This window comes from Myiozetetes cayanensis, unplaced genomic scaffold, assembly GCF_022539395.1.
Source record: "Myiozetetes cayanensis isolate MyiCay16 unplaced genomic scaffold, myiCay2020 scf9, whole genome shotgun sequence".
In the NCBI taxonomy this organism is placed as follows: domain Eukaryota; kingdom Metazoa; phylum Chordata; class Aves; order Passeriformes; family Tyrannidae; genus Myiozetetes; species Myiozetetes cayanensis.
Window position 1 is genome coordinate 26,238,785 of NW_026088185.1, and position 27,276 is coordinate 26,266,060.

Sequence of the window (27,276 nt, forward strand, 5' to 3'; positions counted from 1 at the left end):
GGCGGGAAGGGGTCGCTTATCGCTTGTTTTCCATGAGGGGTGGAGTGTGTCAGCCAGGAAAGTAGCCGGTGGAATGTAGCGCTCAGTTGCTTTCCAGTTCTGAGGGAACATCCTCGCCTCGCTGGAGTGCGAGGGAGAGTTTGTTTTAGGGGAAGATCGCACGTAATTGTGGGAGATCTACGCGATCGCTGTTTTTTCTCCTAAAAGTACTTTTAGTTCGTCCCAAAGGAATCAACCCAACCCCCGCCAAAGGTTTGAGCTGGGTTGTAGTTTGTTTGTTTGTTTGTTTGTTTGTTTTCAAAAGTAGCCAAAGGCTGCGGGTATTTAAACCAGAGTGGAACATCTGTTTGACTCTCTGACACTTCTTTATCAAAGTCTGGTATTTTCTAAGAACTTTTAGTGCAGGTTTGGTTTTTTTTTCTTTTTTTTTTCCTGTGAGAAGCTAACGTGTTCTTTTTCTCTCTTGGATTTCACAGCAAAGATGCTGAGTTTTTTCCGCCGCACGCTGGGCCGGCGGTCCATGCGGAAACATGCGGAGAAGGAGCGGCTGAGAGAGGCCCAAAGGGCCGCCACCCACATCCCTGCGGCTGGTGATGCGAAATCCATCATCACCTGCCGAGTAGCGCTGCTGGACGGGACGGATGTCAGCGTGGACCTGCCGGTACGAGTGACGCGGGGTTTTTTTATGAAATACAGTTGGCTTGTGTCAGTGTGATTGTGGTGTTTGCTGTTTGCGGGGTAGGTAAAGGCACAGCTATTTGCCATTGCAGACTTCATTGCCACTGTTCGACCAGGTTACTTGGTCGTTAAAAGGTACTGAAAGAATAGTTAACTTTGTCGTTCACTGAAACTAGAGTGTTTTGTTAGATGCCATCGAGCCTTTGAACGCTTTCTTGTGTGTTAATGTAGTTGTTGTACCAAGGCTTAACTTAGAGAGGGTAGCGTGTGGGATGAGTTGGATTTTCTTTTTGGTGAGCCATGTATCTTGAGGAGGAGAGCAAATCTCTTGGTGTAACTCTGTTGAAGAGGAGGGCTGAGCAGAAGTATGAGCAGTAATTTCTGCGTGGCTTTTATTTGTCATGGTTTTGTGTCAGAGATGGATGCAGGTTTTAACTCTAACTTGAGAGGGGAGGGGAAGAGGAAAAAATCTACTTCCTTCCCATCCTCTGGGCAGATTATAAAGCAGGGATTGTCTCATAGCACAGTGTTTTATTGGGAGTGAGGTGTTAGCCACTGTTTTACATTTCTAAAGCTTCCTTAATATGCACGTGCCTGTTCTGCTTGCCTAATTATATACCTGGTTTTGGCCAACAGGATGAACAGTAACAACAGAAGCCATGTGCGCTGTTTTTCCATTACCGTGTGTTGTAGTTGTTAGCGACTTGTTTTGAGCTCCCAGAGCTGAGCATTAGGAAGTTAGGAGGCTGTGGATCTGCGAGACCTGACAGTTTCCATGGGATTTTGGCTGCAATCACAGTGGTGCTGGTGTTGGAACTGCTGACTAGAAAGAACATGTGGAATAGGCAGTCTTGAAATGGCTTTTCTCTCTTTCCTATTTTAAGTGCAATTCTGGAGTGTTTAGGTAGTGTGAGGAAGTCAGGTTTTTGATTGAGCAGTATTGTTGATTTAGTGAGCAAAAATTGCTCTTGTGAAGTCCAGAACCCCCAGTAATCTAGAGTTAGAGAAACCCTTTGGCATCTTTATTTGCAAAATGACTGTACAGATAGATGTTTATAGAGGGCAGTAAAATTAATTTGTACATCCCTGAAACAACGTAATGAACATATCCAGTGCTGCTTAGTGCCTAGGATGTTTGATTTGAGGCCAGGAATGCCCACAAACACTTTATAGCAAGAGTTAACATTTAAAAAGTACTCAAGTTTAAATTGGTGTCTTTACATAATCAGAACAGTAATCTTTGTAGCTGGAGTTGGCTCTGTAGGCAAATTCCTGGCGGCTCTAACAACCTTTCTAAGGCTTTGAGGAGCGTAAATTGAACCTGAAGAGGTGTCATGACCTGCCACCTGGACTATAAAACTTAGACCAGGGTGCAATAGTAACTATTTATTTCTACAGGAAACTTTTTTCACTCTTGCTTTTTCTTTTATACATCAGTATAAAGCCTTGACTATCTAGGTGCTGTAGTTACAGTGCATCGTCAGTACCAGAAACATGTACCAGTTTCTTTGGTGATAAAAACAAAATAAAAGTAGATTAAATGTTTAATTTCAAATTCCTTAAAATGTTTATTCTTGTTTCTCCACTGTTCATATTTTGGGGTTGACTCTTAAAGAGGAAAGCCAAAAAAGGTAGGGGAGACAGGGGATGAAGTGTGGGGTACAAAATCCTGGCAAAACAACATTGCTTTCTAAAATCTAAAGCTTACATTAAAAATACACGTGCATATGTATTTTTTAATTTTACAAAAACTTCCTTTGGGAATCTGTGTCCTCTTTGAACGAAGACCTTTTCCAAGACTGGTTCTGTTACTTAGTTGGCAGTAGATTTGCTTTAAAATGAGCTCTTTATCTCAAAGAGGTGTTCTCTGGTCTGCCAGTTCAGTTGTGCTCACTCCCATTGTCTACCTAAGTGCTGTGAAACTGTTTTATTTAAAAAAAATAAATAACAAAGCTTTTCCTAAGAATGAGTCACTTAGCAAACAGGTTAGTTCACAGCCAGAGAAAGAGTTGCCTTGGCAGGAATGAATGCCATACCTTTTTAAATCCATGGCTACGCAAATACTTTACAGTGGCATAAGTTGTTGCTGCCACAGGAAGAAAAGATGTTGCTTTCGTTATTGCGTTTGTCCTTGTTTTCGCGTACCCCTTGGCAGAAGAAACAGTTTTTTGGCAGCCAGGCAGTAAGCTAAGTCAAGAAAATAGTGGCTGAAAATAATCGGTATAATTTTGTTATGTTAGTTTCCAGCTGGAGTGATTCTCCAATCTGGTTCCCCATGTGCCTCCCCAAATGTGGTGAAGAAGCATTTAGAGGTGATACCAGGCTTAAGTTTGCTTAAAATGCTCTTGAGCTGTAGCCTTACAGTGAATTTGCTACTGAGAAGACTATTCATATGATTGAATCTGAGATTGCTGAATTTCTGTTTAAATTAAGAAAAAAAAAGGAAAGGAAAAAGAAGAACCCAACTAAAAGAACACTTAAGCCAGACATGCTTCAGAGTCTTTGAGCATCAAAGACTGATGTTTTACGAATATTGACAATGAGACAGAAGGGGACACATTGTAAAGGATGCAATTGAGATTTAATTTATTAAACACAGAGCCAGGATTTGAGTAGTAACTCTGCTTTTTGTCCCCTGATCTTATCTCTGGTGTCTGTCAAGCCACTTAAATCTGTCTGCTTTTCTATTTCTTCTGTTACTTTTAATTACAAAACTGCCTGACTTGAACCCTTCATCAAGGCTGCAGTTGTACACAGTGCATAAACTGGGTTCTTTTTAAGAATCTACCCATTTCATAGCCATGTCAATGACTGAAGAATATCAGTGTCTTGTACGCTATTTACTGACACTTTGGTATGTTCAAAGTGGGAGGCATGAACTTCACACGCGTTATCAGTGTTCTTTTGGGGCAGATCGAAAGGTGTCAGGTTTTTTCCCACACCTTCCTCTCAGATGCAAAGTTGTGTTTTGACCTGGTAATTTTCCTCTTCTGTTACCACTCTTTTGAAGTTTTATGTTTGTCCAAATGCATTCAATGATTTTGACACACTTATCTGCTTAGTGAAACACTAAGAAGCTTATTATTTTGTTAATCTAGAAGAAGTTTGTATACAATAGATGTTGGTTGTAATTGCTGCTGTTGATGTTGTTCATTATACATTCTGCTTTACTGTTAACATGCCTTGTTCACCTTGGATAAAAGTTGGGTTATGCTTTTTCTTCCAATTTTTTAAGATCCATGGGTGGAATGTTTGCTGAGTGATATGAGTGGGGAGAGGAAACTTGTTTGCTGACATCCCTTATCTTACTTTTAATCCTGTTCCCATGTGAAACTAAACTCATCTTTCCCCACTGAACCTCTGGAATTCCCAAAACTCAAAAGCCATGAACAGCCCTGGTTTGCCACCTGAAGACTCCATCAACTCAGCCTTACCAATCTGGGCTCCCAAGGAAACCCCTCGACTTCTGGAATACTGGTTATTCTAGTGGTCATGGTTTGTGGGGAAAGACAGGTTAGGGGGGAAGTTCATAGCAGTGTTTTTCCTTGAAAGCTGTTTTTCATTGGGGTCACCAACAGCTTGTGAAATACTTGGGAACAAAAATGTTTGTTAAGAATTTCAAATAAAGTTCTGTTTTGAGTACTAGAGAGTTCCAGAGGATTTTTAAATCAAAATATCTAAAATCTGAGTAGTTGTTTTAGAGATAGTCAATTCTATGCTATTCATAAAACTAATTTGGAGAGGGAAAAGATAATGAAGATAGAGGGGAGAAATGGTAATATAAATAAATACATACACTTAAAATATGACCTTTTATAAAATTAGTGGATTGCTTTCTGTGGAGAAACAAGGTCAGTCTTACAATGGTGACAGATAGTAAGTACAGGGTCTTCCAGAAGCAGCACTGTACTTTGTGGAAGCCAGGGGTGTTTCGGTAAAAGAAGCTGACCCTGCTTGACCCACAATTTACATAATCTTCTCATGGATAATAGAGTGTTAATTGTATTCCAGTTTCTGCATGTGCAACCTAAGTTTTAGGTAAAAGCTTCTTAGTGGTCTAAGATGAAAGGCACAAATTATGAGAATGGATGCTCCCTGAGTAGTTTTTCATCTTGGAATATTCCTTACTTATGCATGCATGAAATTTGATATGGAGATTGCAAAATGAGATGTTTTTGTCCTTATTATAATGAAGTATCATTAAAACAAGGTCTTGTACAAACCAGTCCAAGAGCTCTCTGGAATAGTGGAAATGAGCTAAGCTGTTTAGGGTTTTGGAGTACAAAATAAGATAAAAAAGAACTGTATTTGTAGTGATTATTTTAAAAAAAGAAATCTATTTGGGTTGCGAAAATCACTAATGAGTGCCAATGGCTTTTTGTTTGGAGAGAGATGATCCGTGTTGATCTGACTACAAGATCAGAGATGTATTATGATACTTGATTTTACTCAGTAATCCACTCTGCTTTTCTAAAAAGCTTTTAGAATACTTATGGCCCTGTGCTGAATATTTGAAGCTGTAAATATGAAATACATAATGCTGTTTGTGGCACAGATGCTGATTAACAAGAAAATCTAATACTGCTAAAAATGTTGGAAAATCAGTCATCAAATTAAATGAGTACTCTGAGTGTTCAAGGCTGGCTTTTAGACTTTCAAAATAAAGCTCAGCAGACAAAAGTAGTAAGGACACAAACATTTGAACATGTCCCTGTGTGTTTGTGTTAAGGCTATAGAGCTTTGGATTAAAACTTTTTTCCCATGTGGTCTTTTGTCTGAAACTATTGTTATGCTTTTGAGGGTTTGCTTAAACTACCGAAAGGCCTTTAGGGGACTGAACCTGGACAAATCAGTCTTGCGCCGAGTGTTCTGAGGCAGAGGTGCCATTTGTGTGGTGTGAGGGGCTCCAGCTGTAGTGTGGGGTGATCCCTTGCTTCCTGGGCTGCCAGATTGAAATGCACGGTGAGACTGAGTGTAAGACATAGACAGGACACGCTGTCGTTCCAGCACGTGTGAGCAGCTGCAGAGCCACAGGCTGCCTGCTCCGGGTCCTGCAGGGTGTCCAGGCGTTTGGGGTTAGTGGCAGGTGAGCATTTCAGCCTTGCTGCGATGCTCTATGCCCTGGCACGGTTGGAAAGGGAGCAGCTGGAAGTGAGCTGTGTTTGCTGCCAGAGTGAATCGTTCAGCCTGCAGTGTGCTGCCAGGGTGTAGCTGCCTGAAGGTTCAGCATTCTTAACTCACAGTATAACAGTGAATTTTGTCTGAAGCCCTCCTTTGCTGCTGAAATGCCCCTGCAAAAGAGCTAAAGGACTTGAGGCTCTGGGGTGCTCTTAATCAGAGTGCTCCTGAGAAAGCTGCAGGTGGAACACCAGATAAGACTGAAATGTTTGAAAATATACTGTGGGGAGGCATTTAAACCTTAATGCTGGACAAGCAGTTTGGATATATTCCATATCAGAGAGAATTCAAAAATGGGGTAAATCAGCTAGAAGACATAAACTTTCAAGGAGATGAAACAGAGACTTCCACAAAACAAATTGACAAGTATGAATGTTTTGAGTCTTTGTCTTTTTATGTAATAGGTTCAATAAGCCTGAGCACAGTACATTAAAATCCTTCTACGTAGCACTCTAATAAATGTACAGTATAATGGGTATTGAAATCAATTCTTTATAAAGATTTTTGGGAAATGCCTTTTTCTTTCTCCAGAGAATAACAGAATAAAGTGTTTAATCTCAAATGGTTATCTTCCCGTATTTGTGAGACATTGAGTAAACAGAAGAATTGATAAGCTGTGTCTCTGGAGGTAGAAATTCTCTGCAGCCATCAGGCTGCAAGGCTTTATATTCACCACAGTATATGGCACATATTGTCAATGACAGGGGACAAACCAAAGAGAGAAGCAGAACTGGTGTTTTGCTGCTAGTGGCATCTTTAGATGAATGAGAAAATTGACTGGCGAGTTTGGAAAAAGTTATTTGAAAGACTAGTGCTTGGAGTTTGAGGAGAGGAGCAGCTCCATTTGTAGGTCAGTGCTTATTAAAGCCCTAAGAAGATCAGGGTGATACAAATAATGTGTACTTCTAACACTGCCTTTGTAAAGATAAGGGGTTTTAACCCTCCAGTTCTCCAGCAAACCTTAATGGTGTTAACCATAGACACCGTTTGCATGATGTTGAGATGAAATCTTTTCCTTTAAAGCTCACTGTTGGAGCTTTCTCATGGCTTGGTTTTTTTCGAAACATGTCGTTTGGGAGAAGGGGATTTACTTCATTAAAAAGGTGGACAGGCTCATCTGCTGCTTCCACACTGCTCTGGTCTGCAAACATGCGTAGGTGACATCCTGGCAACCGGGTAGCTGTAAATTCTGAATGGGAATCCGTCTCTGCTCTGGGTGTGTGTAAACAGTGTATTTCTAAGGAAACCAGTATGCATATGAATGGTAACCCTCCTGATAAGTTGACAAAAACTAGGAAGGGAAGTTTTTGCTTCTGGATACAATGGCTACTAATATGATCATATGAAGAAGTCTTCTGAATGAAAAGAGTGCTCTGAAGAGACACAAAGGATACTAAGTCCCCATGAAGATAATGCCTACTGATCTCTTTTTTTCAAAGTTCATCTTATGTAGGGACCTCCATTTCTTCACAAAGAAATAAGTAGGAGAAAATCCTTTTCTGATAAGCATTTTAGTTAGCAAATTAATTAGGTGGGCGTTTTGGTTGGTTTGTTGTTGTTGTGTTTGTTTCAAGTTTTGGAAAAAAAGACTTCCCTGTGATTAAAAACCTAATAAAAACCTTCAGAAGTGAGCCGTTCAGCTGGTGCCCACCCAGCACAAGCTGTCATCCCCAGCTGCTGTAAGCCCGTGTTCCTTCACCAGTGCCGGTCTGTACTGGCTGCTCTGGTGCTGAAAATGGCTTTTACATCAGTCAGGCAGGTTGTGAGAGGAGGGGATAAATGCTGCTATTCAAGTTTTAGGCAGTGATTGAGGTGCCCGAGTCGAGGTGGATGTCTCCAAATCACTTTATTCCGGGAATGAAGGGACAAACCAGCACGGCGAGGTGAACACCCCACCTCTCTGCTGAGTTACCGGGGTTAAGCCCAGCCTTTGTAACACCTACTCAGCCAGCAATTGCAGTTATTAAGAACAGCAGGAGGTGTCATTAGGACATAGTTGGGAGCATCCCTTTCATTCGGGGAAGAGAGGGAGGGGGCTGGGGGCCATGTGATTCATACCAAAGTGATCAGAAGATGCTTTTATCTTATCCCACAGTGTGGCAAAACTATTAGATGCCCTGCCTTATATATATGATATATTTTATTGAAGTTTTCCTGTTGTTGATTCTCCTTCTCCTGTGAGATGTTTGCTGTTGCTTCCTACAGAGAACAGCAAAACGTGTAAATCAAGTAGTCGGGTTTTACTGAATTGTAAACCCATGAGGAGTTTAATTTGTGCCCAGAAGGGAGGACCAGCCACTGACTGGACTGTTTGTGAGTGGAGTCGTTAGTAGTTCATCGGTAACCATTAAGCAGTTTGAAAATATTTGTCCTTTGAGAGTAACCTGAGCTCTGCTGCAAGGAAAAGAAAGGGGGGGGGGGAAAAGCGCATGGGTTTAGGGGCAGTGTAACAATGTCACTTAAATTGAATGTTGCTGTTAGATAGAGCAATTTTTCATAAGAAAATGTAATAAAAGTGTATCTTTTTGTAGTGTAGCTTTTTAAAAACACTTGATGTCGCAATTTCATTGAATACAAAGAAACTAATTTTGATTCCTAAAAATTGGTTACAAAGCAATAATATTTTTGCCTGCCGTTTATTTAAATATAAGGAGGAAGGACTGCAGTAAGTAAAGCATGTGTGACGCCTTTGTTGACTTGAACCAAATACAGCTGGTGATGATTTAATTCACATGCAGAGTAGTACATAATGAATTCCATGTTGATAGCCCGGGAGATTTAAGTCAGAAAACAACGAGTAGCCCTGCAAATCTTTCCACAGCCGCTGCACTGGTTCTTCAGGGACTTTCTCCCGCATTATTCTCGGTCCATTTAATCTTCGAGTCCTCTGCTGAGAGGACCGAAATGGTGAACACGCTGTGAAACTAACTTGATGCTACAGAAATTCGGTTTTAGTTGTTGGTAGTCTGAGATAGTATGTGGAGTATTCCAGGCTTGAGTCAAAGTGCTCCTGTCACCAACAGGGAATTTGGCTGAGATAACTGGTTAATTACAGTTTTAAAAGATGACCTACTGAGGAATTGGGAAGGATCTAAAACATTCTGCTCAATAAGAGCAGATTTTCTACTAGTTTTAGACAAGCTGCAGAGAGCTTAATGTGAAATAGTGTTTTTCTAGTGTTACTGTGACAAGTGCTGAATTTAGTTAATTTGTATTAGTATATATTATTGTTTAAGCAGAATATACCCTGTGCTGAGGACAAATATCGACAGTTCAATGTCTTGGTCTTTAAAGACAGGCAACAAACTCAAATAGTGGAAGAAAACTGTGGCTTTACATATATAGATATATAGCCTTAAGGGTTCTGTTGGGAGATTCTTGTGGGTATTTCATAAATCCGCTACTGCCTGAAAAGTACTTTTTTCCTTAGGTCAACACAAAAAACTTTCCCTGAACGAATTTGATGAGGTCAACATCTCATTATTTCCATTACACAACGTTTCTGGGTTCTGTGTGTATGTGAGGTGTCCTGCTTCCCTTCCATTCCCACTGTTCTCCCCAATACTTGGAAATAACTGTGTGAGAACTTGCTTAGGCAGGCTCAGTTTTCAGACTTGTTTTTATATTTTGCTTTGAACTGTGGTATATTATGTAACGCATCAAGTAAACCAATGATTAGGATTGCAAAGTTAAATATAAAATGTTTAAAGATCACGGTAGAGGAAGGTGGCAAAAATTACATATGCAGCTTTACTTACTTGGATATTACTTGCTGATTAAACCTGATTATTTCTGAGGATATGAATATGGCCGACACAGAATTTTGAGAGGTGGACTAAATCTGCTAATTAATAGCCGGCTAAAAATATGCTTAAAAAGTAAGCCCATTTCTCAAGTTATGAATGTATAAATATTAAGATAAAAAGATTGCAAGATGATAGTATTATTGAAATAAAGGAATCCTTAAACTTCTTGCAGAGTAAGCATAAATCCTTTCTGCATTTCTTTGCATTTAAAAATATTTCTTTTCAACACCATGACTTGTACTGCAGCTTACTAATTTATTAATGTATTTTACTACATTTAGGCATCCTAGGTATAACTGTTAAACTATTCTTTCTGTTTATTGCTATAAAGGAGTTCACAGCCTGAAAAATATATGTCGTGTAGAAACTGCACAGTGCTACTTATATGCCTTCTCTTTAAAAAGAACTTTTAAATTTTTTAGATCATCACTGTAAAAATGATGTTTCCTTGGGGCCAGGGCTAAATTTTTTCATAAATTATGTATGAGCATATGAGGTGGCTTTTTGCGCCTAGAAGTGAGTTCTATGAACTTACTTCTATAAATGTGTTATCTAAGTACTATTTGTTCAAGTTCCTTGCCCCAGACTATTTCCTGGTAGCTGTTGAAAGCACTTGCAAATGGAATGCCATATCCTAATTCAATAGGCTTTGCTGCCTGCTTCAAAAGTGGTGAATTGCCTAGATATTAAACAGTAGTAAGTTCATAAGCAATTTGCTGTACTTGGCTCTGAAAATTTTCCAGTGCATTAGTTATTGCAGTTGTACTATCAGTGTTTCCAGTCCTGTTGAATTTCAGTGAGTGAGGAGATCCTAAGAGGGAAAATGATAAAATGACATTTTACCACTCAGTTGTACTTCCTGTGGGGTGTACATTTACCTTTAAGGAAAACAGGCATCAAAAAATATGGGGGGTTGGAAGGTCCATGTTATATTTCCAGATGCTAAATTTTGTGATTCTCCTACTACTGGAATCAGGGTAGGAAGTATACCTAGAAGAAGGTAGATACTACAATAAATCTGCCTGATGAGTACTAAACCTTTTGTATTTTCAGAAAAAAGCCAAAGGCCAGCTGCTGTTTGAGCAGATCATGTATCATCTGGACCTTATAGAAAGCGACTACTTTGGATTAAGGTTCATGGATTCTGCACAAGTGGCGGTGAGTAGCAATGCTCTTTTTTTAAGCAACAGTCTAAAAGTTAAATCTTAATATTGATAGAAATCCTATAAGAAAGCTGCCTTTTGTGAGTTAAGTCTTGTGCAGAAGTTCTGTGGTGTGTTAGTTTCAGTGTCCCTGAGTTTAATTCCACCTTCAGCACTAACATATTACAACGCTGTTGTCTCTTCCTTTCTTATCTTTCACGTGTTCCTGTCACACCTCCTGTTGTCACTGGGCAGGCTGGTGCAGCAGGACCCCAGAGCCTGGTGTGTCATCTAGAAACTCTTGGTGCTGCTGATGCAGAGAGGAAGGGGCAGAACTGGAGTGTGTGCTTGACCTTTTGTTCTACAGAGTGGAGAAAGTTTTCCTTTGCCAGTGCCATCAGTGTTCTCTTCAGCAAAAGTCATCTTGTTAATGTCTGCTTGCAGGAGGGGTATACCTTTGATTTGCTCAAATTAGCTGTGACTCAGACCTGCAGCTAGAAATTTTGGGAGGCTATTAGGTATGTTTGTATGTACCAGACAGTTTGAGTAGAGGGTACTTCCAAGCCCGCATTTGTTTGTGTTATATTGTGTGTTGGTAAAAATGTGAAGGGTTTTGACAACAGAAGCACAGAGCATTGTTTGTTTGTCAGAAACAACCACAGTTCTTTCACTTGGGATCTCTGCAATTTTATATAGATTCTTCTTAGAGCCAAGTACGTAATCCTGTACACATGGGATAGCTGCAAGTTAAGTGAGTCATTAGACAAGGACTGTTCTTTTCTCTGTCCTTCATCCTTGTAACTTAAGCCTGTATTCACTTAGCCCAACATCCCCAGGTAGAAAGAGATGTGTGTTTTCATACTGCATATGTCAATCTTATTTCTTAGATTTATGACATATTTTTTTCTGTTTTTTAAAGACACTTCACAATTATTTCATGATTAGGATGGCAAACGAGAAGCACAGAGAGCTTCTGCTGAACCAAATATCTGAATTGTTCAAGGTCAGCATAGAAAATGGAGGTAGTGACTTATATTCCTTGACTTATGTGAAGGTCCATGTCCAGAACAATTTGAAGGTGATCTCATATGTGTTACAACTTTGTATAATGGCAGAAAACTCCACAAACTTGAATCTTTGAAAGAAACTTTGGACACAGTACACTGCCTCGAAACACATTTATAACCTGGTGGCCTCTTTTCAAAGAAGCAATCAGATTTCATATTTAGCTTGTAGTTGTAGAGAACATTCTTTTTAGAGAAAATCACTGGTGATCAAGGTCTGAAGCAAACTTCATGGCTAGTGGCATTAGCTGTTGCTGGGCTGCAGTTCACAGTAGTGAAAAGTGGTCTTAAACCTCTTGCAGAGCAGAGACATTTAACACTGAGGAGGAAAAGACCACTACAGTAGTGGAGGGATGGCATTCAGAACCATGCATACCAATAGAAATGAGAAAACAGCATTTATAACATTATAAAAATCATGTTAGTTTTGTTAAGCCTGTGCAGTCCAGGATGTTGAGTATTGATAGTTAATGACTCCACTGCATTTATCTTTTTGTACCTGTATGTTTTAGATACCTAACTCAGTTACTGCCATGTGGCTTCTGATGTATTTCCATGTCTCTAGGATCTCACAGAGTTTTAACTGGTGAAACTGTCTGTATGATAAACTTTTTTCTCTTACTGATGTTAGCAAATAAGGCCATTGCATCTTGAAATGGGGAAATAAGAGTTAATCTTTTCTGCCTCAGCAGTGGCTGATGGCTTGCTTTTGTCCAGCAAATTGTTACTTCCAGTCCTGACAGCACCTGATTGAGTATTTGATACTGCACAGTCTACCAGGTACAGGGGATTTCGAGCTTGGTTTGCTTCCTTTTTTTAACTATCTGTGACTGAAAAGCAGCAGAGTAGAGATAACAATCTGTTTAAACTGGACCTTAAATGATGTACTGTGTATAACGAAGCAGAAAAGACTGGATTTTGCCAGAAGAGCTGAGTGCAACAGCCAGAGATAATTAATTGGTTTTAGAAATGAAGAACTGTTGCGATAGCAGCCGTTCCTGCAAAGAGGAGCTGGCGAGTTCTAGCAGAAACCCAATCTGCAGCTGGAAACAAAGGCAGAGACTAATCAAATGACTTGTCAAAGATTATTCAGGAGACCTGTTAAATAAACAGTGTAAGAATCCAGTCCCTTGCTATGGACAGAATTGTCCACTAGCTCTGAAGGAGTTAGTCTTTATGCTACCCAATTTAAATCCAAGTATATTACTGAACTAGTTAGTTACAGTTACTGAGAAATTTCCTACTTGTTTTGACTACAAATGAGTTCTCAATAGATCCATACACTAAAGGATTGCCTTTTTTTTTTCTTCTTTTCTGCTACTGAAGTAGTCACTAGTTTGAGTTTATGATGCACTGGGGCTTGGTGAGAACACAGTATAAACTCTTCCTGACTTTTGGGATTTTAGTAATCAAGTAATTGCTTTTTTAAAGAAGTTCTTGAAACAGTTAGTTGAATTGAATGAAAGAATTGTCATTTTCTTGAGATTTCTGTATTCTTTGTAGTCTGATGGTTAGGAATAGATTCACCTTTCTAAGTAATGGCAGGAGGTGACAAAAAGAGCTGTTTGCAAGGTTATCTACCATATATTAGGCTTGGTCTGGGAGCTGAGGGAACAGGTTAATTTGAGTTACAGCGAACATTGTAGCATGTCCAGTGATGCAAAAGATGAAGATTCCTCATTACTCGTTGGGCTATTGGACTTTTCCTCCAGCAGTGCTTGAGAGGTGTTTCTAGTAAGAGGCGCTGAACATTCTAGCTAATTTCTAATGCTAACCTACAGGCTGCAAGCATGAAGTACTTGCTTTTCCTAATGGAATTCTACAACACATTGGTTTGTTACTCTGGCGGTTTTATTTGATGTAGTGCTTAATGCTGGAAATTATTTGCATAGCATTGCACTAAGTATGAACCCATTAATTCCATAAAGTGTGGGACCAGTGTTAGCCTCAGTGTCTTACTAAACAAACGTAATTTACACAAAGTTTTGAAAACCCTTGCTGGGTTGGGATTTTGATTTTTTTTTTTTTTTTAATGTGTGTGGGTTTTTTAGTTTCTGCAGCAGCAAACTATTTTAGTAAGGACTTCCAGTACCCTGTACAGTCTGTTGTTTGTATTGCCTTCTGTTTAGCAAACTTTATCTCTGGATTTCAGCAGTAGACTGTGCTGAGCAAACTCTCATCAAAAGTAAACTTTTTTGCCAGGTCCACTTGAATTCCATTTTAATCACTTGGAATAAATCTCAAATTTCTTGACGTCTGTGTCTGTTCATTTGTGTGTTGGTTTGTTTTTTTTTTGTTGTTTTACCCCCACCCCCCCTTTAAAGTCAGTTCTGTTTCCCTTCTTCCATGCACACTCTCACCATTCAGACAGAGCTCCTGTGAGCAGCAGTGGTAGGAGCTGAGCAGAATGAAGTGCTAGAAGTGCTATCGGTGCCTGTCCTGGGCCTCTTGGTTGCCTTCCCATGGAATGTGGAGGAGATGAGAAAAAACAGGAGGGAGATGAAACAGGCGGGCACAGCCCGTCCTGGAGCCTAGAAAGGGCTCTCTTTGTCATTCCTGCATCTAAATCACCTGCAAGCCTCCGAGTGGGTAGTTTGTATATTTTTTTGGTGGAGGAAGGAGTAAGTAGGCTGTCTCTTACAGCGAGTTTATGGAATAGGAAAAATATTATGATTTTCTGGAAGAGAAAAAAATGCTTGACTCCATTTCCCTGGTTGTGTAAGCAAAATAGACGTCAATATTTACTTTATTCTTCCTTTAGCTTCCTGCTTTATTTTAAAAATGTATTAGATACATTTCAGATAGCTTTCTGTAGCCACTTTGTTTTAATAGGTAATGAGAACATTTTCAGCTGTGTGCACAGCAGCAGCAGATGGTTCAGTTGTTCTGATCTGCAGCTAATAGAGCAATCTCTGCACATCCCGGCTGTATGACAGGCTGACTTCACACACTCTCTGCAGAAGGCAGGGCTGTTCTGAAGACAGGAATGTGTTTGCACTTGGCATTGCAACCTGAAAATACCGGTTCTTTTTCATACTCCTGTTGCTTCTCTGTCCTCCATGGGGCCCTCTGTGAACTTCATGGCACATAGTTTAAAAAGAGGAGTGTTGCTGAGTATATAATTTATCTGTATTAGTTGCAAGGTGACATTTGGGATTGATCAGATGAGGTGGTGTTCCCTGGCATGGTGACCCATGCAGGACATGGTGTGTTAGGTAGTTTGCTCTGGCTGTAGAGTCAATGCAATTAGGTTGAATTAGGGTGCCATATTTCCTGTTTAACTGAATCACGTCCTTTGGAGGAGGGAGCTGTTGGCTATATCGAGGAAGGAGATCTCTCCCACTAGCCATGTGTTAGATTCTGAGCTTTAACTTCTGGGATGAACTCTCCAGCACTGCGATTATGTGCAATTATTTTGGGAAGCACAGTGTATATGTGTAGGTGTTTCTCTCAATCTGCCATCTATAGCTTCTTTTTCTTTTGCTGTTGTACACCTTAGAGGTGAGGCCATTATTTTGGCTTCATGTCTAGTATACAGCTTATAATTAGCTAGGTGAGGCAGTAACTTCTGTCCTTTTGTGATAGTTGTTAAAATGTCACCTGTGAATAGATTTTTGAGAGTTAGGTAGAGCTGAGCCTAATGTTGGGACATAGATGGCTTTGCTTTTACTGCACTTTAGTCATCTTAAGAAAATGCCTGGAAGCCAACAATATTTATTTTGTCTCTCCCCTTCCTGCCTCAAGTAAACATCACACACAACTGAGTGCCAGAGTCTCCAGCTATGATTTATGCCTCTCTTGCACATTGTCACTGGCTGACCTACTAATGTGTGAATTAAGTGTTTGTTTGGACAAGATGAAAATTCTAGTGAAGTGGTTTGTTAGAATGTTTTCTTTTAAGTACAAACTACATTCTTCAGGACTGGCTTTAAATAAGGTACTACAGGATGTTGTTCAAAACTGACAATTTGCATTTCAAAATTTAAACAAAAGGATCTTCATTGAGCACAGAGAGAGCTGTGAATTGTGAAAGATTTGGATTAGATTGTTTTAACAAACTACTTGTTATTCCAAGATGGTCTTCACTAACAAATAGGGGTTTTTTTTCCTTTTTTATTCTTTCTGGGAGAATTCTTTATTGATAATTCAATGAAATTAATTTATTTTTCAGCATTGGCTGGACAACACAAAAAGCATTAAAAAGCAAGTTAAAAGTAAGTGTCCTTTCCATTTTCTCTTGGGGTCTTGACATACAGGAAGCACCAGAGTTGGAATGGTAGGGACAGTGTCCTGTGAGGGGTGACAAGACCCAGTGACAAAAGCCCCACATGGTGCTACTGATTGTTTAATAACCTCTTCCCTCTGTAGCTCATATTACTTTATTCTAGTGTTCTTAATTAAACATGTTATAGGCTCATTAATTATAGTTAAAGTGGAATCAAGACAGCTGAAGATGTTTTAGTGTTAGAGATTGTTATCCCGACTGTAGGAAAATGTGTCTTGGAGCCTCCATCCCTTGGGGCAGCCCTGAATGCCCGAATCTCTGTTCAGTCCACCAAGTCCTTACCTGCTGCACAAGCCTTTAGTGTAGCTTCGTTGTTGCAGTGGTGTGGCTTGGGTAAGATGTGGCATCGGCTGATTGTTGTTTAGCAGCTTCCTTGCTCTGCACTGTGGGAAGTCTTCAGGGATTTGTGGTGCTGTGTTAATATAACAGAGGTTTTGGAAGCACCGAGAGAGAGAGAAATTCCTCCTGTCAAATGCAAGAATCAGCAGAGCGCTGCACATTTTTAAAGAACTGTTAATCCATCCTTTTGCTGAATTAACTCTTTGCTTTCCAGAAAAGATGATTCTTCAGTAGAAGGGTCTCTTAAGTCCCCATACAATGTGTCTAAACTTTTGTGGAATAGAAGGGTCTGAGATGTCAGCAGTATTTCCCAGAGCTCTGGGAAGGTGTTGCAGAGACCAACAGCGTGCCTGAGGGTTTAGTCAACTGCAGAGCCAAGATGCACAGCTTTCTTGGTGATGGATAGTCCTTAAATATAGGGATTAACCTAGATTCATGTGCTCTTGGCAGGCTGAGTCAAGTTAATGTGGTATGACTGTTGGGTTGACTTGTAACATATAAAACTATTTTCTGTCCATATTTGTGTCCTTTCACCCTGATGTTCTTCATGGATTTCCCTGTCACAAAGGAATTCCTGCCTTAAGACATTGTGGTAGGACATAGCCAACCAATTTCAGTCACGTTTTGTGATATGATTCTGTGTAATGAAGAAATGTCTCATCCATTAACTGTTACTGCTGTCTTGAATGAATTCTGCTTCGCAGTTGGCCCACCATATTGTCTGCATTTTCGTGTAAAGTTTTACTCATCAGAGCCCAATAATCTGCGGGAAGAGCTAACAAGGTAAGAGGGATTTTATGTGAGAGACAGGTACCCAAATAAGGCCAGGGAAATGCTTTGTGGTATTTATTTAAACAGTTGTATGATGTTTCAGAGAGTTCCTTAGAGCTGCTTGCTAACTTGGCTTTTTGTAAATGCAGCTCTGTTATCCTAATGTACCTGTCTTGAAATGAATGAGCTGTGACATAAAGAGCACTAAATATTTATATATAGCATAATGCACTGTTTTTCATTAGACAATTCTGGCAACTGATCTGAGTAGCTTTTACACAATGGACAGAGGTTTTTACTGAAGAGAACAGACATTATTGCTCTGTCTTTATTCTTCTTAGGCTGTATTTAGTTTCAACTGCATGCAGTCATCCTGTCTCTAGGCAGAAAAGCATTGAATTGCAAGTTAGAGCTTCACTTTGGCAAAAATGAAGTTCAATGAACATTTCCTTGCTTTTGTGGTCTTTGTAGAGTTTATGGAAAGGGAAAATAGTATTTTACTGCCATGTTGAGAAGTTGAGTTGACAGTATTGTATATGTAGGATTGTAGTATCAGGTGAGCAGCAGTTTCTCTTGATTAAAGAGAATCTTTAGCCAAATCCCTGGGAGTTCTACCAGGAAGATTATAGTAGCATTACCCCTTACAGCCATATGTGCCCTGTACAACTTCATATTTACATGTGGTAACATAATGTGATAACTGCTGCTTTTTAATGCTTCCCTGCAGATCTGGGAAGAATGTTTTACCTCCCCATTCATGTTAGTAAATAAATATTTAGCTCTCTTTAAAAACAGTAACTGTAGACAAAATTTGGACCTACTTTTGTCTCTACCACTATGAAACATTTTCATTCACCTTGACTGAGTGCTGCCAGTCAGACCTTGCTATACAGGTTTTAGCAGGGCAGACCTGAAACCTGAGGGCTTTTGAACCCTGTCTGCCTGCTTAGCTAATCCCCCTACAACAGGAGAGCAGCAAGGCTTCCTTCTGTCTTGAGACAGTTTGACACCGTAAAGAAGCAGAAGCAGTGGGAAGCAGAGCTGTGCTGTGGGTTATTGATGTCACTGGGGGCTTTCTGAGGGTTCCACCCTTGTGCAGCAGGACAGGCAGCTGAAGCCGCTTTTTAGCTTCCAAGGTGCAGCTTGCTCATGTTCTCTGGCAGCTTCCCATCAGATGCCGTCAGTCAGAGGTCATGTAACACAGCATGGGAAGTGCTTGAATTGTTTGCAGGTGTTATGTGGCTGATAAGCACAGACTGGTCACACCCACTGTATGTACACTGTGCTCATTCTTTTGATATCTAGGGTCAGTACCAAACAAATATATTCCCCACATGGGGACTAGTGTTCGAAAGGCTTTGGATAATAAATGGTTTGGCAAAGTATTTGGATTTCTGTGGGACCTGTAGGAAAAACACTTGCATCTGGTTTGTGTTTGTGTGTGTAAGTATGAGGAGACACAGGCACACGCTGAAGCAGAAGCATTGTCTTTGGTGTTGTATAAGGCTTCTGGGCATCTGTGCTAGAATTCAAAGTGGATACCTCACAGATGCCAGTGCTTTATACTTGATGAGAGTTCCTCTCTTGTCGGAGGAAGGCTGTGTACCACAATGGAGCAAGGAAGCTGCTCTTCGTGGGTATTGGACTGGAAAAATTGGTGTCGCACACCAAAGGGATTTGTATTCGATATTTGCCCAAATTTTAAGTGAGAAGAGTGCAGAATAAGCAAGGCAATGGAGGAAAGCTGGCTCTAAACAGTAAACAAGTTGGAAAGGCCACAGCCTACCCTTAATTTTACTCTCTTTGCAGTCATCTTTTTGGGTTAGATTTTAACTAAGCAATCCCTATTACAAGCATTTATTTTTGTGAGACTTCAAAATAACCATTCTTTTATGAGGTTGATATGTCTGTGAATAATGAAGGAAATGTAGAAGATGCAAATTGGGTTTTGCCCATGTAGGAACAAAAGAGAAAAAAATGATATTTACTTGGATATCCTGTTTCTTTTTGATGCAACACTGTAGGTCAGCTTTTGACAACTTCTAACTTTGGATTTTCTTCATTTGAAATCCATGCAAAACACGCAAACCCAACTGATGAGCTTTGAAAGGTCATAGTGCAGTTTCTTTAGTCTTGAAAACCCATGCAAAGAGTAGAAAACATTTTTATTTGTCAAACTCTAACTTAGTCCTGTTGGCTGAGTGACATATTAGAACTATTAGTCAATGACTTATTTTTTATTTAATCCTACAGGTATTTATTTGTTCTGCAGCTGAAACTGGATATTCTTAGTGGAAAGTAAGCAGCCATTTAAACAATACAGTGTGTCTAGCATGGAATTTATTAAACTTTTATTTGATCATTAGAAAGTTTTTATTAATAATGTTATTTTTTTGTCTAAAATACTACTTTTCTGTGCATGAATATCAGCAATGCTTAAATAATGTAATGCTTATCTCCTGTTAATTTGTTGAAAATCTGCTAATCCTTTTTGTTTTTTTACCAGAAACATTACTGCCAGTTATATAAGTTGTCTGCTAACTAGTGTCAGTTCAGGCTCTAACAGTGCATTTTTCTTACGGCAGATTGGAATGTCCTTTTGACACAGCCATCCAGTTGGCAGCTTATAACATGCAAGGTGAGTAGGTACGAGAGGGGAAGGATGAAGTTTCATGAGCAGCTCTAATTAACTCTTTTAGTCTGTCCTCGTTGTCTACAGAAAAGAGATTCTGCCCAGACAGCAGTGATCCAGTGTGAAGCACAGCTCTTTTTGACGGTAGCTGTGCTGAGAGCATATACAGAAAATTACTCAATTTCTCTGACACAGAACAAGGAGGTTCAGAACATAAGCAGCTTTGCCCTAAACTTGTTTTCTCAGGTGCTTTTGTGCAAACCTGTCCACTTTGACACGAGATATGGGTTCTGCAGTCTTCCTGAATTGGTTTGATGTAGTAACACAGCTCACTTTTATTTCATCGTATGATTTCTGCCGAGTGTTTTTTGTTGTCCAAATGAGGTACAAAATTGATTTTGTTCTGCACTCAGTTGAAAAGTCCTGTATATAAAATATCAGATTTTGACTTCAGCTTATTTGTAGGAACATCTTAGTGCCCCATGTTTCATGCTCATACTTGAGCATTCACGGTTGAACTGCACTTGTTGATATTTCAGATCCTTGTTCTATCTTTTTTCTCAGCTATACTGCACTGTGCTCAAGCCAGCTGAGATTTTATTAATGAGTTGTCTTCAACTTTTGATTCCAGCTGAGAATCCAGCATCCATGGCTTTGCTGAGAGCTGTGTCTGACCCTAAGTTGCTTTTATAGGTTGTACATCACTGATCTTCCTGGCCAGTGTCTTCTGTTGTTTAGATGCAGGTGTGATCTTAACAAATATGAAGTTTGCTGTGTTTTCAAGCAGAGGAGCTCACAAAATAAAAGAGGCTTGAAGTTTTACAAGTGTCTGCTAGAGTAGGCTTTTGGGTCCTTTTTGGAGGATATCGATATATGGCCTTATTCATCCCAGTTTGAGTCTGCCAAAAATCCTGGAACCTCTGCTGTAAAGCTGATGTACAGTCCTGTCTGACGAAGAGGCAATTTGGAGATGTGCCATGTGTTTGTGCTGCACAAATTCTCTACACCACATTCATCTTATAAATCAATGCTCTGTTGTACTTAATCTGCAGGAGTTAGGTAGAACTAAGTCACTGAAATTCTTTCTCTTACAAATATTTTTCAAAACACACTTTTTTTTTTCAGGCAGGAACTCCTAATGGCCCTAATCATGTTTAGGTATAGAGAGCTGGGACTAAACTGTGAAGCTATTTGCCTTTTTAACCTGCTCTTTGGTGTGGAAGAAAAACAGTTACAATGCATTCCAGAGTTAAAAATATTAGCATTGTTAGAGCCTTAAGATACAGGTTCAGTAAGGAAGATTTTGGAAAAACAAAGTGATCTAATTAGGCCATATGTCCATTTCTTTTTGTGCTCCTCTTCTCTTTCCTCTCTCCACAATGAGGTCCATAGCAGGGCTTTAATCTTACTGTCTGACAGCTGTGTACTTTTATTTAAATCAGCTGGAACCTAAGCTGGCTTTGACAGCATTCCTTTCAACAGAGGCAGGCATTTTAGTGGGAGTAAATTATTATAGAACTACAGGCTTCCTCAGTCAGCATTAAAAAAAACAAAAAAAAGGAGGGGGTGAAAAGACTATTATTATGCTGGCAGTGTTCAGAAATCCAAGAAACAGGTTTTTAGATCATTTGTCACTTCTGTACCTATGGAATACTGTGTGCACTTATTTGACTTCTCCAGATCTTCACAAAGATGTCTGGTTTTTTTCCTACATAAACATTTCTTCTATCAGAGAGAGCAGCTATTGGCCTGTATCAGACTCACAAGGTTCAAGTTACAGAATTATTCCTAATTTTTTGGATATGAGCTGAACATTAAGAAGCAACTTGAAATCAGTGGGAAGAGCACTTAGTGACTCTGGAAATTGGGACTTTTTTTAAGGAAGTCCAACTGTGAGTTTCAGCATTTAGGCACATATCTATCTTTAAAAGCTGGACTTGTTAGCATCTGTGGAAAATGGAGGTTGTGCTTTTGATGTGGCACACCCATTGACTAGTATGTTCCAATATGCTCTGTAAATAGCATCTCTCACTGCCCCTCTGAGCATGCAGCAGTGGACTGGATGAGCCATTTGACTGACCCTGTAGGGCATTTATTATGTTCTGAGATGAAAAGGAGAGCAACAAATAACAGCTGCATGATTGTGCCCTGACACAGAGTAATTTTAGCAGGACAGGGGGATATTGAATCATAAAACCAGAAGCTGATTTTTAGAATGGACAAATAGTTTTATGAAAAGTGTCAGAACTGGTTTTGCATTTTATAAATCTCAAGAGATTTGTTGTTTTAATAATTTAAGGCAAAATTCCATTGCAACTTTAGTCAGCTGTCATCTCAGTAGATACTTCAGTGATTAAAACGCTGAAAACTTTCTACAAGAAAGAAAAAAGGTAAACTTCAAGGATGTTGATAAATTTTCTTTATAGGAAGCTTGTTAAGGAATATGTGAATAGCAGCACTTTGTAAAAATTAATACAAAGCAAAAGTTCTGCTGTATGCAAAAATATCCACCGTGTCTGTTGGGAACAGTGTTTAACACTGCTGTTCTTTTGTAGCTGAACTTGGAGACTATGATCCTGCTGAACATGTCCCTGAACTGGTGTCTGAGTTCAGGTTTGTTCCCACTCAGACTGAAGAGATGGAACTAGCTGTTTTTGACAAGTGGAAGGAATGCAGGTACTAGATCTTCCAGTGAATGCTACCCAGCTGTTGGCACTGATTTTTCTGTGAAAAGAATGTATTAAAAGATGCTGCTGACGATTCTTCTGTGGTTTTGTTCAGAAATATAATTTTAATATGGTTCTGGCATATTTTGTAAGAGGATATAATGTGAAAAATGAAGCTTTTCAAAAGGTCTGAGTAAAACGATGAGGTATAAAACCTTGCAATGCAGTAACTTCTGCAGCTGCGGTTCCAGATTAAAACTTACAGAAGTGACCTTGGTGTTCATGACAGGGCACAAGTGTCAGCAGTGTTTAGGTTTTTCACAAACTTTCACTAAGTTCTTTTCCTCTTTCCTCATATACCAGTTTTTCCTTTCTGGCTTTTTCAGGCACCTACCTAACAGCAAAAATTTTATTTCAGGGGGCAAACACCAGCACAGGCTGAAACTAACTACTTAAACAAAGCTAAGTGGCTGGAAATGTATGGTGTAGACATGCACATAGTCAAGGTATGTTTAACCACAGCGTGGTGACCTTTGGAAATGATAATGTTGGCTTTGTGCTGCATTTCAACACGGGTTTTACTTTGGGGGAGGGAAGGGAATAAAAAGGAATATTGTACTCATGCAATCTCTGTAACAAGTGATCTGGCTTTGTGTCAACATTACAGTCACACCTTGGTATATATTTCTAGAGGGTATCTTTAGTCCAGGCATATCTGCTCTGTGTTAAATATGTGATTGGTGTGGTGATATGTACTACAGTTTGTATTTAACGAAGAGTTTTGTGAAAAATCCTAGTAATTAAAATTGGCTGGGGTCCAGTCTGCTGCCAGTTGAAGAACTACAAGTAAAAATAGATCTCCTGTGGAGTAGGAAGTGCAATGAACTGCATAAGGAGGTCCTTATTACACAGACAAATCAAGAATCTTTAATTTTCCACTTTAGTCAGCTCTATTGAAGAGTTGTAAATAAGATCATCAAAACGTGAGAGTTTGCTGTATAAGCAGATATGTGTGTGTAATTGTAACGCTGGGCAAATAAACTACATGATCCAGTGGAGTAAATTGGATAAAGGGGTCAAACACCAAAATGAGCATAATCTGTATTTTCTGGCAATTAGGCAAGAGACGGCAATGATTACAGCCTGGGACTGACACCTACGGGAGTTCTTGTCTTTGAAGGAGACACGAAGATTGGTTTGTTTTTCTGGTAAGCTCTCTGATGTACGTTCAAATGTATTTTAGATTTTTACTCTTTTGTTTCTTTTGCGATAACAAAAGAAAAATTTGTTTGGGATATGAGAGCACTGTGAATATTAAGTACCTTCTCAGGGAGTTCCTAAGAGAGTTAGACATAACCTGCACTTTCTGTTCATCTTGCAGGCCAAAGATAACAAGGCTTGACTTCAAGAAAAACAAACTCACTCTGGTTGTTGTTGAAGATGATGAACAGGTAGATAAATATCTGTTTAATTACATCTCAGCCTTGGTTGTACAGCACTAGTTTACCATACTCCTGATCTCTATATTTCATTTCTGAGAATTAACGTGGATGCCTGCAAGACTTTTTATTGTGACTTGGCGGGGGGGGAGGTGGGAAATGAAGGGACTTAAGTGAAAAATAAATGGATTTGAGTACTTTTTTCCTCACCTGTTTTTAAGAGCGGAATACCCTGTGAAACTAGACCAGATACTTTGGAAAGAGTGTACATTGCACAAAAAAGTTTAGAAAAAGGCCATGTTCTACATTTAGTGGAATTAATTCCTTAAGCAGGTTCCAGAATTGTTCCCATGGGAAAGAAATGCATGGAGCAGAGACAATAAAAAAATGAGCATCGATAATTTGAGCAGATCCAATTTGGAAGTGAAACCATGTTAGCCTGATTGAGAAGTAGCTTCCTATTGTAATAGTGTCTTTAATTTGTAATTATTCAGAGGTTTGACTTGTTAAATATGTGGACTCTGTAGCCCTTTCCAACTTCAGACAATGGAGCAGTTGTCATTAAAGCTTCTGAAAAAGTTGATATTTCTACCTAAAATATTTTTGAACATATATTTCAATATTCATAGAACCCAAATTTTATTTGGCTTGCATGGAGTAGTAGCTTTGACTTATTTAGTCCCTTTGTAAGTCGTCAGTGTGCTTTATGTGCTTTAAGGGAAAGGAGCAGGAGCACACTTTTGTCTTCAGACTGGATCATCCCAAAGCCTGCAAACACTTGTGGAAATGTGCAGTGGAACATCATGCCTTCTTCCGGCTCCGAGGTCCTGTCCAGAAGAGCTCAAGTCGATCAGGCTTCATCCGGTTGGGATCTCGGTTCCGATACAGGTCAGTGTCATCTGTCATTAGCACATCTCTTTTGTCAGTTCCTGCTGCTCTTTGATTATTCATGAAACCAGGGGAGAACTTGGTTTTCTTTCATCTGGGACAGAGAAACTTGCAAGCTGAGTGAGTTGGATTATTGGTTTTATTAAATCATATGGATTTCCCCCCCAACCCATATTTTCTGATTTATCTTGGTGATTCTGGTCTGTGCAGTTGGAACCCAAAGGTTTCTCAAGGTTTATATTTCTTATATAGCACATGTAGTACATTGTGTTTTATAGATCACTTTATCTGGAAAGGCCACAGTTTTTAGATGTACCATAGAGGATGGATGATTAACTTGCACAATTGGGGTCATGGCAAGTTTTTTGACTCCTGAGTTCCCAGCTGTTTGAGGGGTGGTAATGCTTCAAAAGCCTCAGATAATGCCTGTTCTGTGTAAGGCGCTACTAGTGCAGGTAACAGTCTGTGGAATGGCTTGTGATTCCAGAGTAGCCTGCAGGATGATGTTGGTTCCCCACCAGGGTTGGTGAGAACATGTGGAAGGGTATGGGGCATTGACCCCAGGCAGTGTGCATATATTTTTCTTTGATTTCCAGCATCTATAGCAATACCATGTAGTCTCCTTCAGAAAAGATCAGTGGTACCAAGGAGTCAGCAGAACATGAGGGTGCCACTGCCATGGGGGTAGAGTCTGGCCAAACTTGAAGAAAAATACTTATCTGGGAACAAGAGCATCTAGATGCTGGTTTTTACTCCTATTATCTTTCTTTATGACCTTCAACAACATTAGTTAAGCTGTATTCTCTCATAGCATTTTTCAGCCTCTCCCAAACCTCATGCACTCTGACCACAAGTATATGTAAAGGGCAAGTGTGTTTTATCAACAGCTTAAGGTTTAAGGAGTGATCGCTTCAACCATTTTTCTTGGGAAAATGGGGTGAATATTAGAATGTTTGTAAAAGTCTTTCCCTCTTTTATAGGTGACCCTTTGAGGTGTGAATTTTAGGATGTTTTAATAGAACTGAGATCAGACATTAGGCTACGAATTGAAAATAGTGTGATGTTTTTGATGAGCAGTGTCTCTATTCCATCATTAAAAATAAGTAATTTATTGCTTTATTATTTTACATGGCATTTTTAGTGGGAAAACAGAATATCAAACCACCAAGACCAACAAAGCCAGGAGATCAGCATCCTTTGAAAGACGGCCCAGCAAGAGATATTCAAGACGAACACTGCAAATGAAAGGTAAAAGAACTTCCATTCTGAGAAGTATAATCCAATGTGAGAATCAAGTAATCAGCTCCTTTAAAAGTTCTGTGTAGGAATCCTTCTGCAGCTACTTTGCCCTTCTCTTGAATTTTCAAAATTAGCTTTTCTTTGCCTTATTTAGGAGACCACATGTATTTATTAGAAAGAGCTTGTTTCCAAAGCATGTTGTTCCAGCTTGCTTTGCAGTTAAAACACCCATGAAGATTGCACAGTAGGTCTCAGTATGAAGATGGAAAATGTGGGTCCAGGAAGCAGTGATATATTAATGATAATATTTGAAATTTATGAATAGACTTAAAAATTTTTGTCATTGAGGTTTTTTTCATTGTTGCTGGGGGTTGCACTCTATTGTCACAACCTGACAGCATGTGATACTTTGGCTGTTTTTCCCACTCTTGCACAAGTCAAGTGTGACTACCGTGTCTGCTTTCACACACTTGCTTAAATCTGACTCCTTGGTTTGCTTTTCACATTTATGTGGGTTGCATGCAACTTTTGCTCTTTGGGTTGCCTACTTTGAGGCAGTGCTAGGTTATTTTTATTAATTATAAACTTAATATTTAATTCAAAACCTAATGATAAATTAAATTTTAATTAACGCTTTATATTTTTGCAGCACACACTGCTAAACTGGAAGAAACAAGGTGAGGTGCATTCCAGTATTTGAGTTTCTCTCTGATGTTTGCCACCTGTTCTTGAGCACATGTCTGCAGAAGGAGGGTGTACAGTGATAGCCTCTTAACTGTGGTTTTGCCGTGGGTATTGTGTTTGTTTGCTTTACGTAAAAATTACCGTTCAAAGCAAAGCTCTTGTGTTGTCACATAGACAATTTTGCCAGACTTGCTTACTAGCAGAAGAAGTTTGTTTGTGACCAGCTATGATTCTTGCTGGATATGAGCTGTAGTTCTGTGTGCTGCCACGTAGAGAGATCAGGTAACAGTGTGTGAGGATGTCTTCCTTCTGAAATCTACCTACTCTGGCTGTGTGACTGAAGTACATCATCAAGTGAAAGTCACAGAGAAAAGATAGTAAAATAAATATTTGAAATAGGGTAGTGATTTTATATTCTGTACAATACTTGCATTTATTTTTATATACTTAAGTATTAATTTTTAT

The 27,276-nt window shown here is 39.4% G+C and overlaps 1 protein-coding gene across 5 annotated transcripts in view; it reads left to right on the plus strand.

Annotated features, from left to right (window-relative positions):
• EPB41L5 (erythrocyte membrane protein band 4.1 like 5) overlaps window positions 1-27,276 on the plus strand; it is a 57,045-nt gene that overhangs the window by 617 nt on the left and 29,152 nt on the right. For 2 of the 5 annotated variants that reach the window (XM_050339556.1, XM_050339559.1), the window contains exons 1-14: window positions 120-252; window positions 477-661; window positions 10,716-10,820; window positions 16,040-16,082; window positions 17,197-17,275; window positions 19,517-19,561; window positions 19,849-19,901; window positions 22,451-22,571; window positions 22,980-23,067; window positions 23,681-23,769; window positions 23,943-24,012; window positions 24,719-24,888; window positions 26,030-26,136; window positions 26,777-26,804. In XM_050339556.1, coding sequence (XP_050195513.1) covers window positions 482-661; window positions 10,716-10,820; window positions 16,040-16,082; window positions 17,197-17,275; window positions 19,517-19,561; window positions 19,849-19,901; window positions 22,451-22,571; window positions 22,980-23,067; window positions 23,681-23,769; window positions 23,943-24,012; window positions 24,719-24,888; window positions 26,030-26,136; window positions 26,777-26,804 — 1,178 coding nt within the window. In that variant the 5' untranslated portion in view covers window positions 120-252; window positions 477-481. Of the gene's footprint in view, window positions 1-61; window positions 253-476; window positions 662-10,715; window positions 10,821-16,039; window positions 16,083-17,196; window positions 17,276-19,516; window positions 19,562-19,848; window positions 19,902-22,450; window positions 22,572-22,979; window positions 23,068-23,680; window positions 23,770-23,942; window positions 24,013-24,718; window positions 24,889-26,029; window positions 26,137-26,776; window positions 26,805-27,276 lie in introns of those variants that run through there. The other 3 variants (XM_050339558.1, XM_050339557.1, XM_050339560.1) reach the window with 2 other exon arrangements.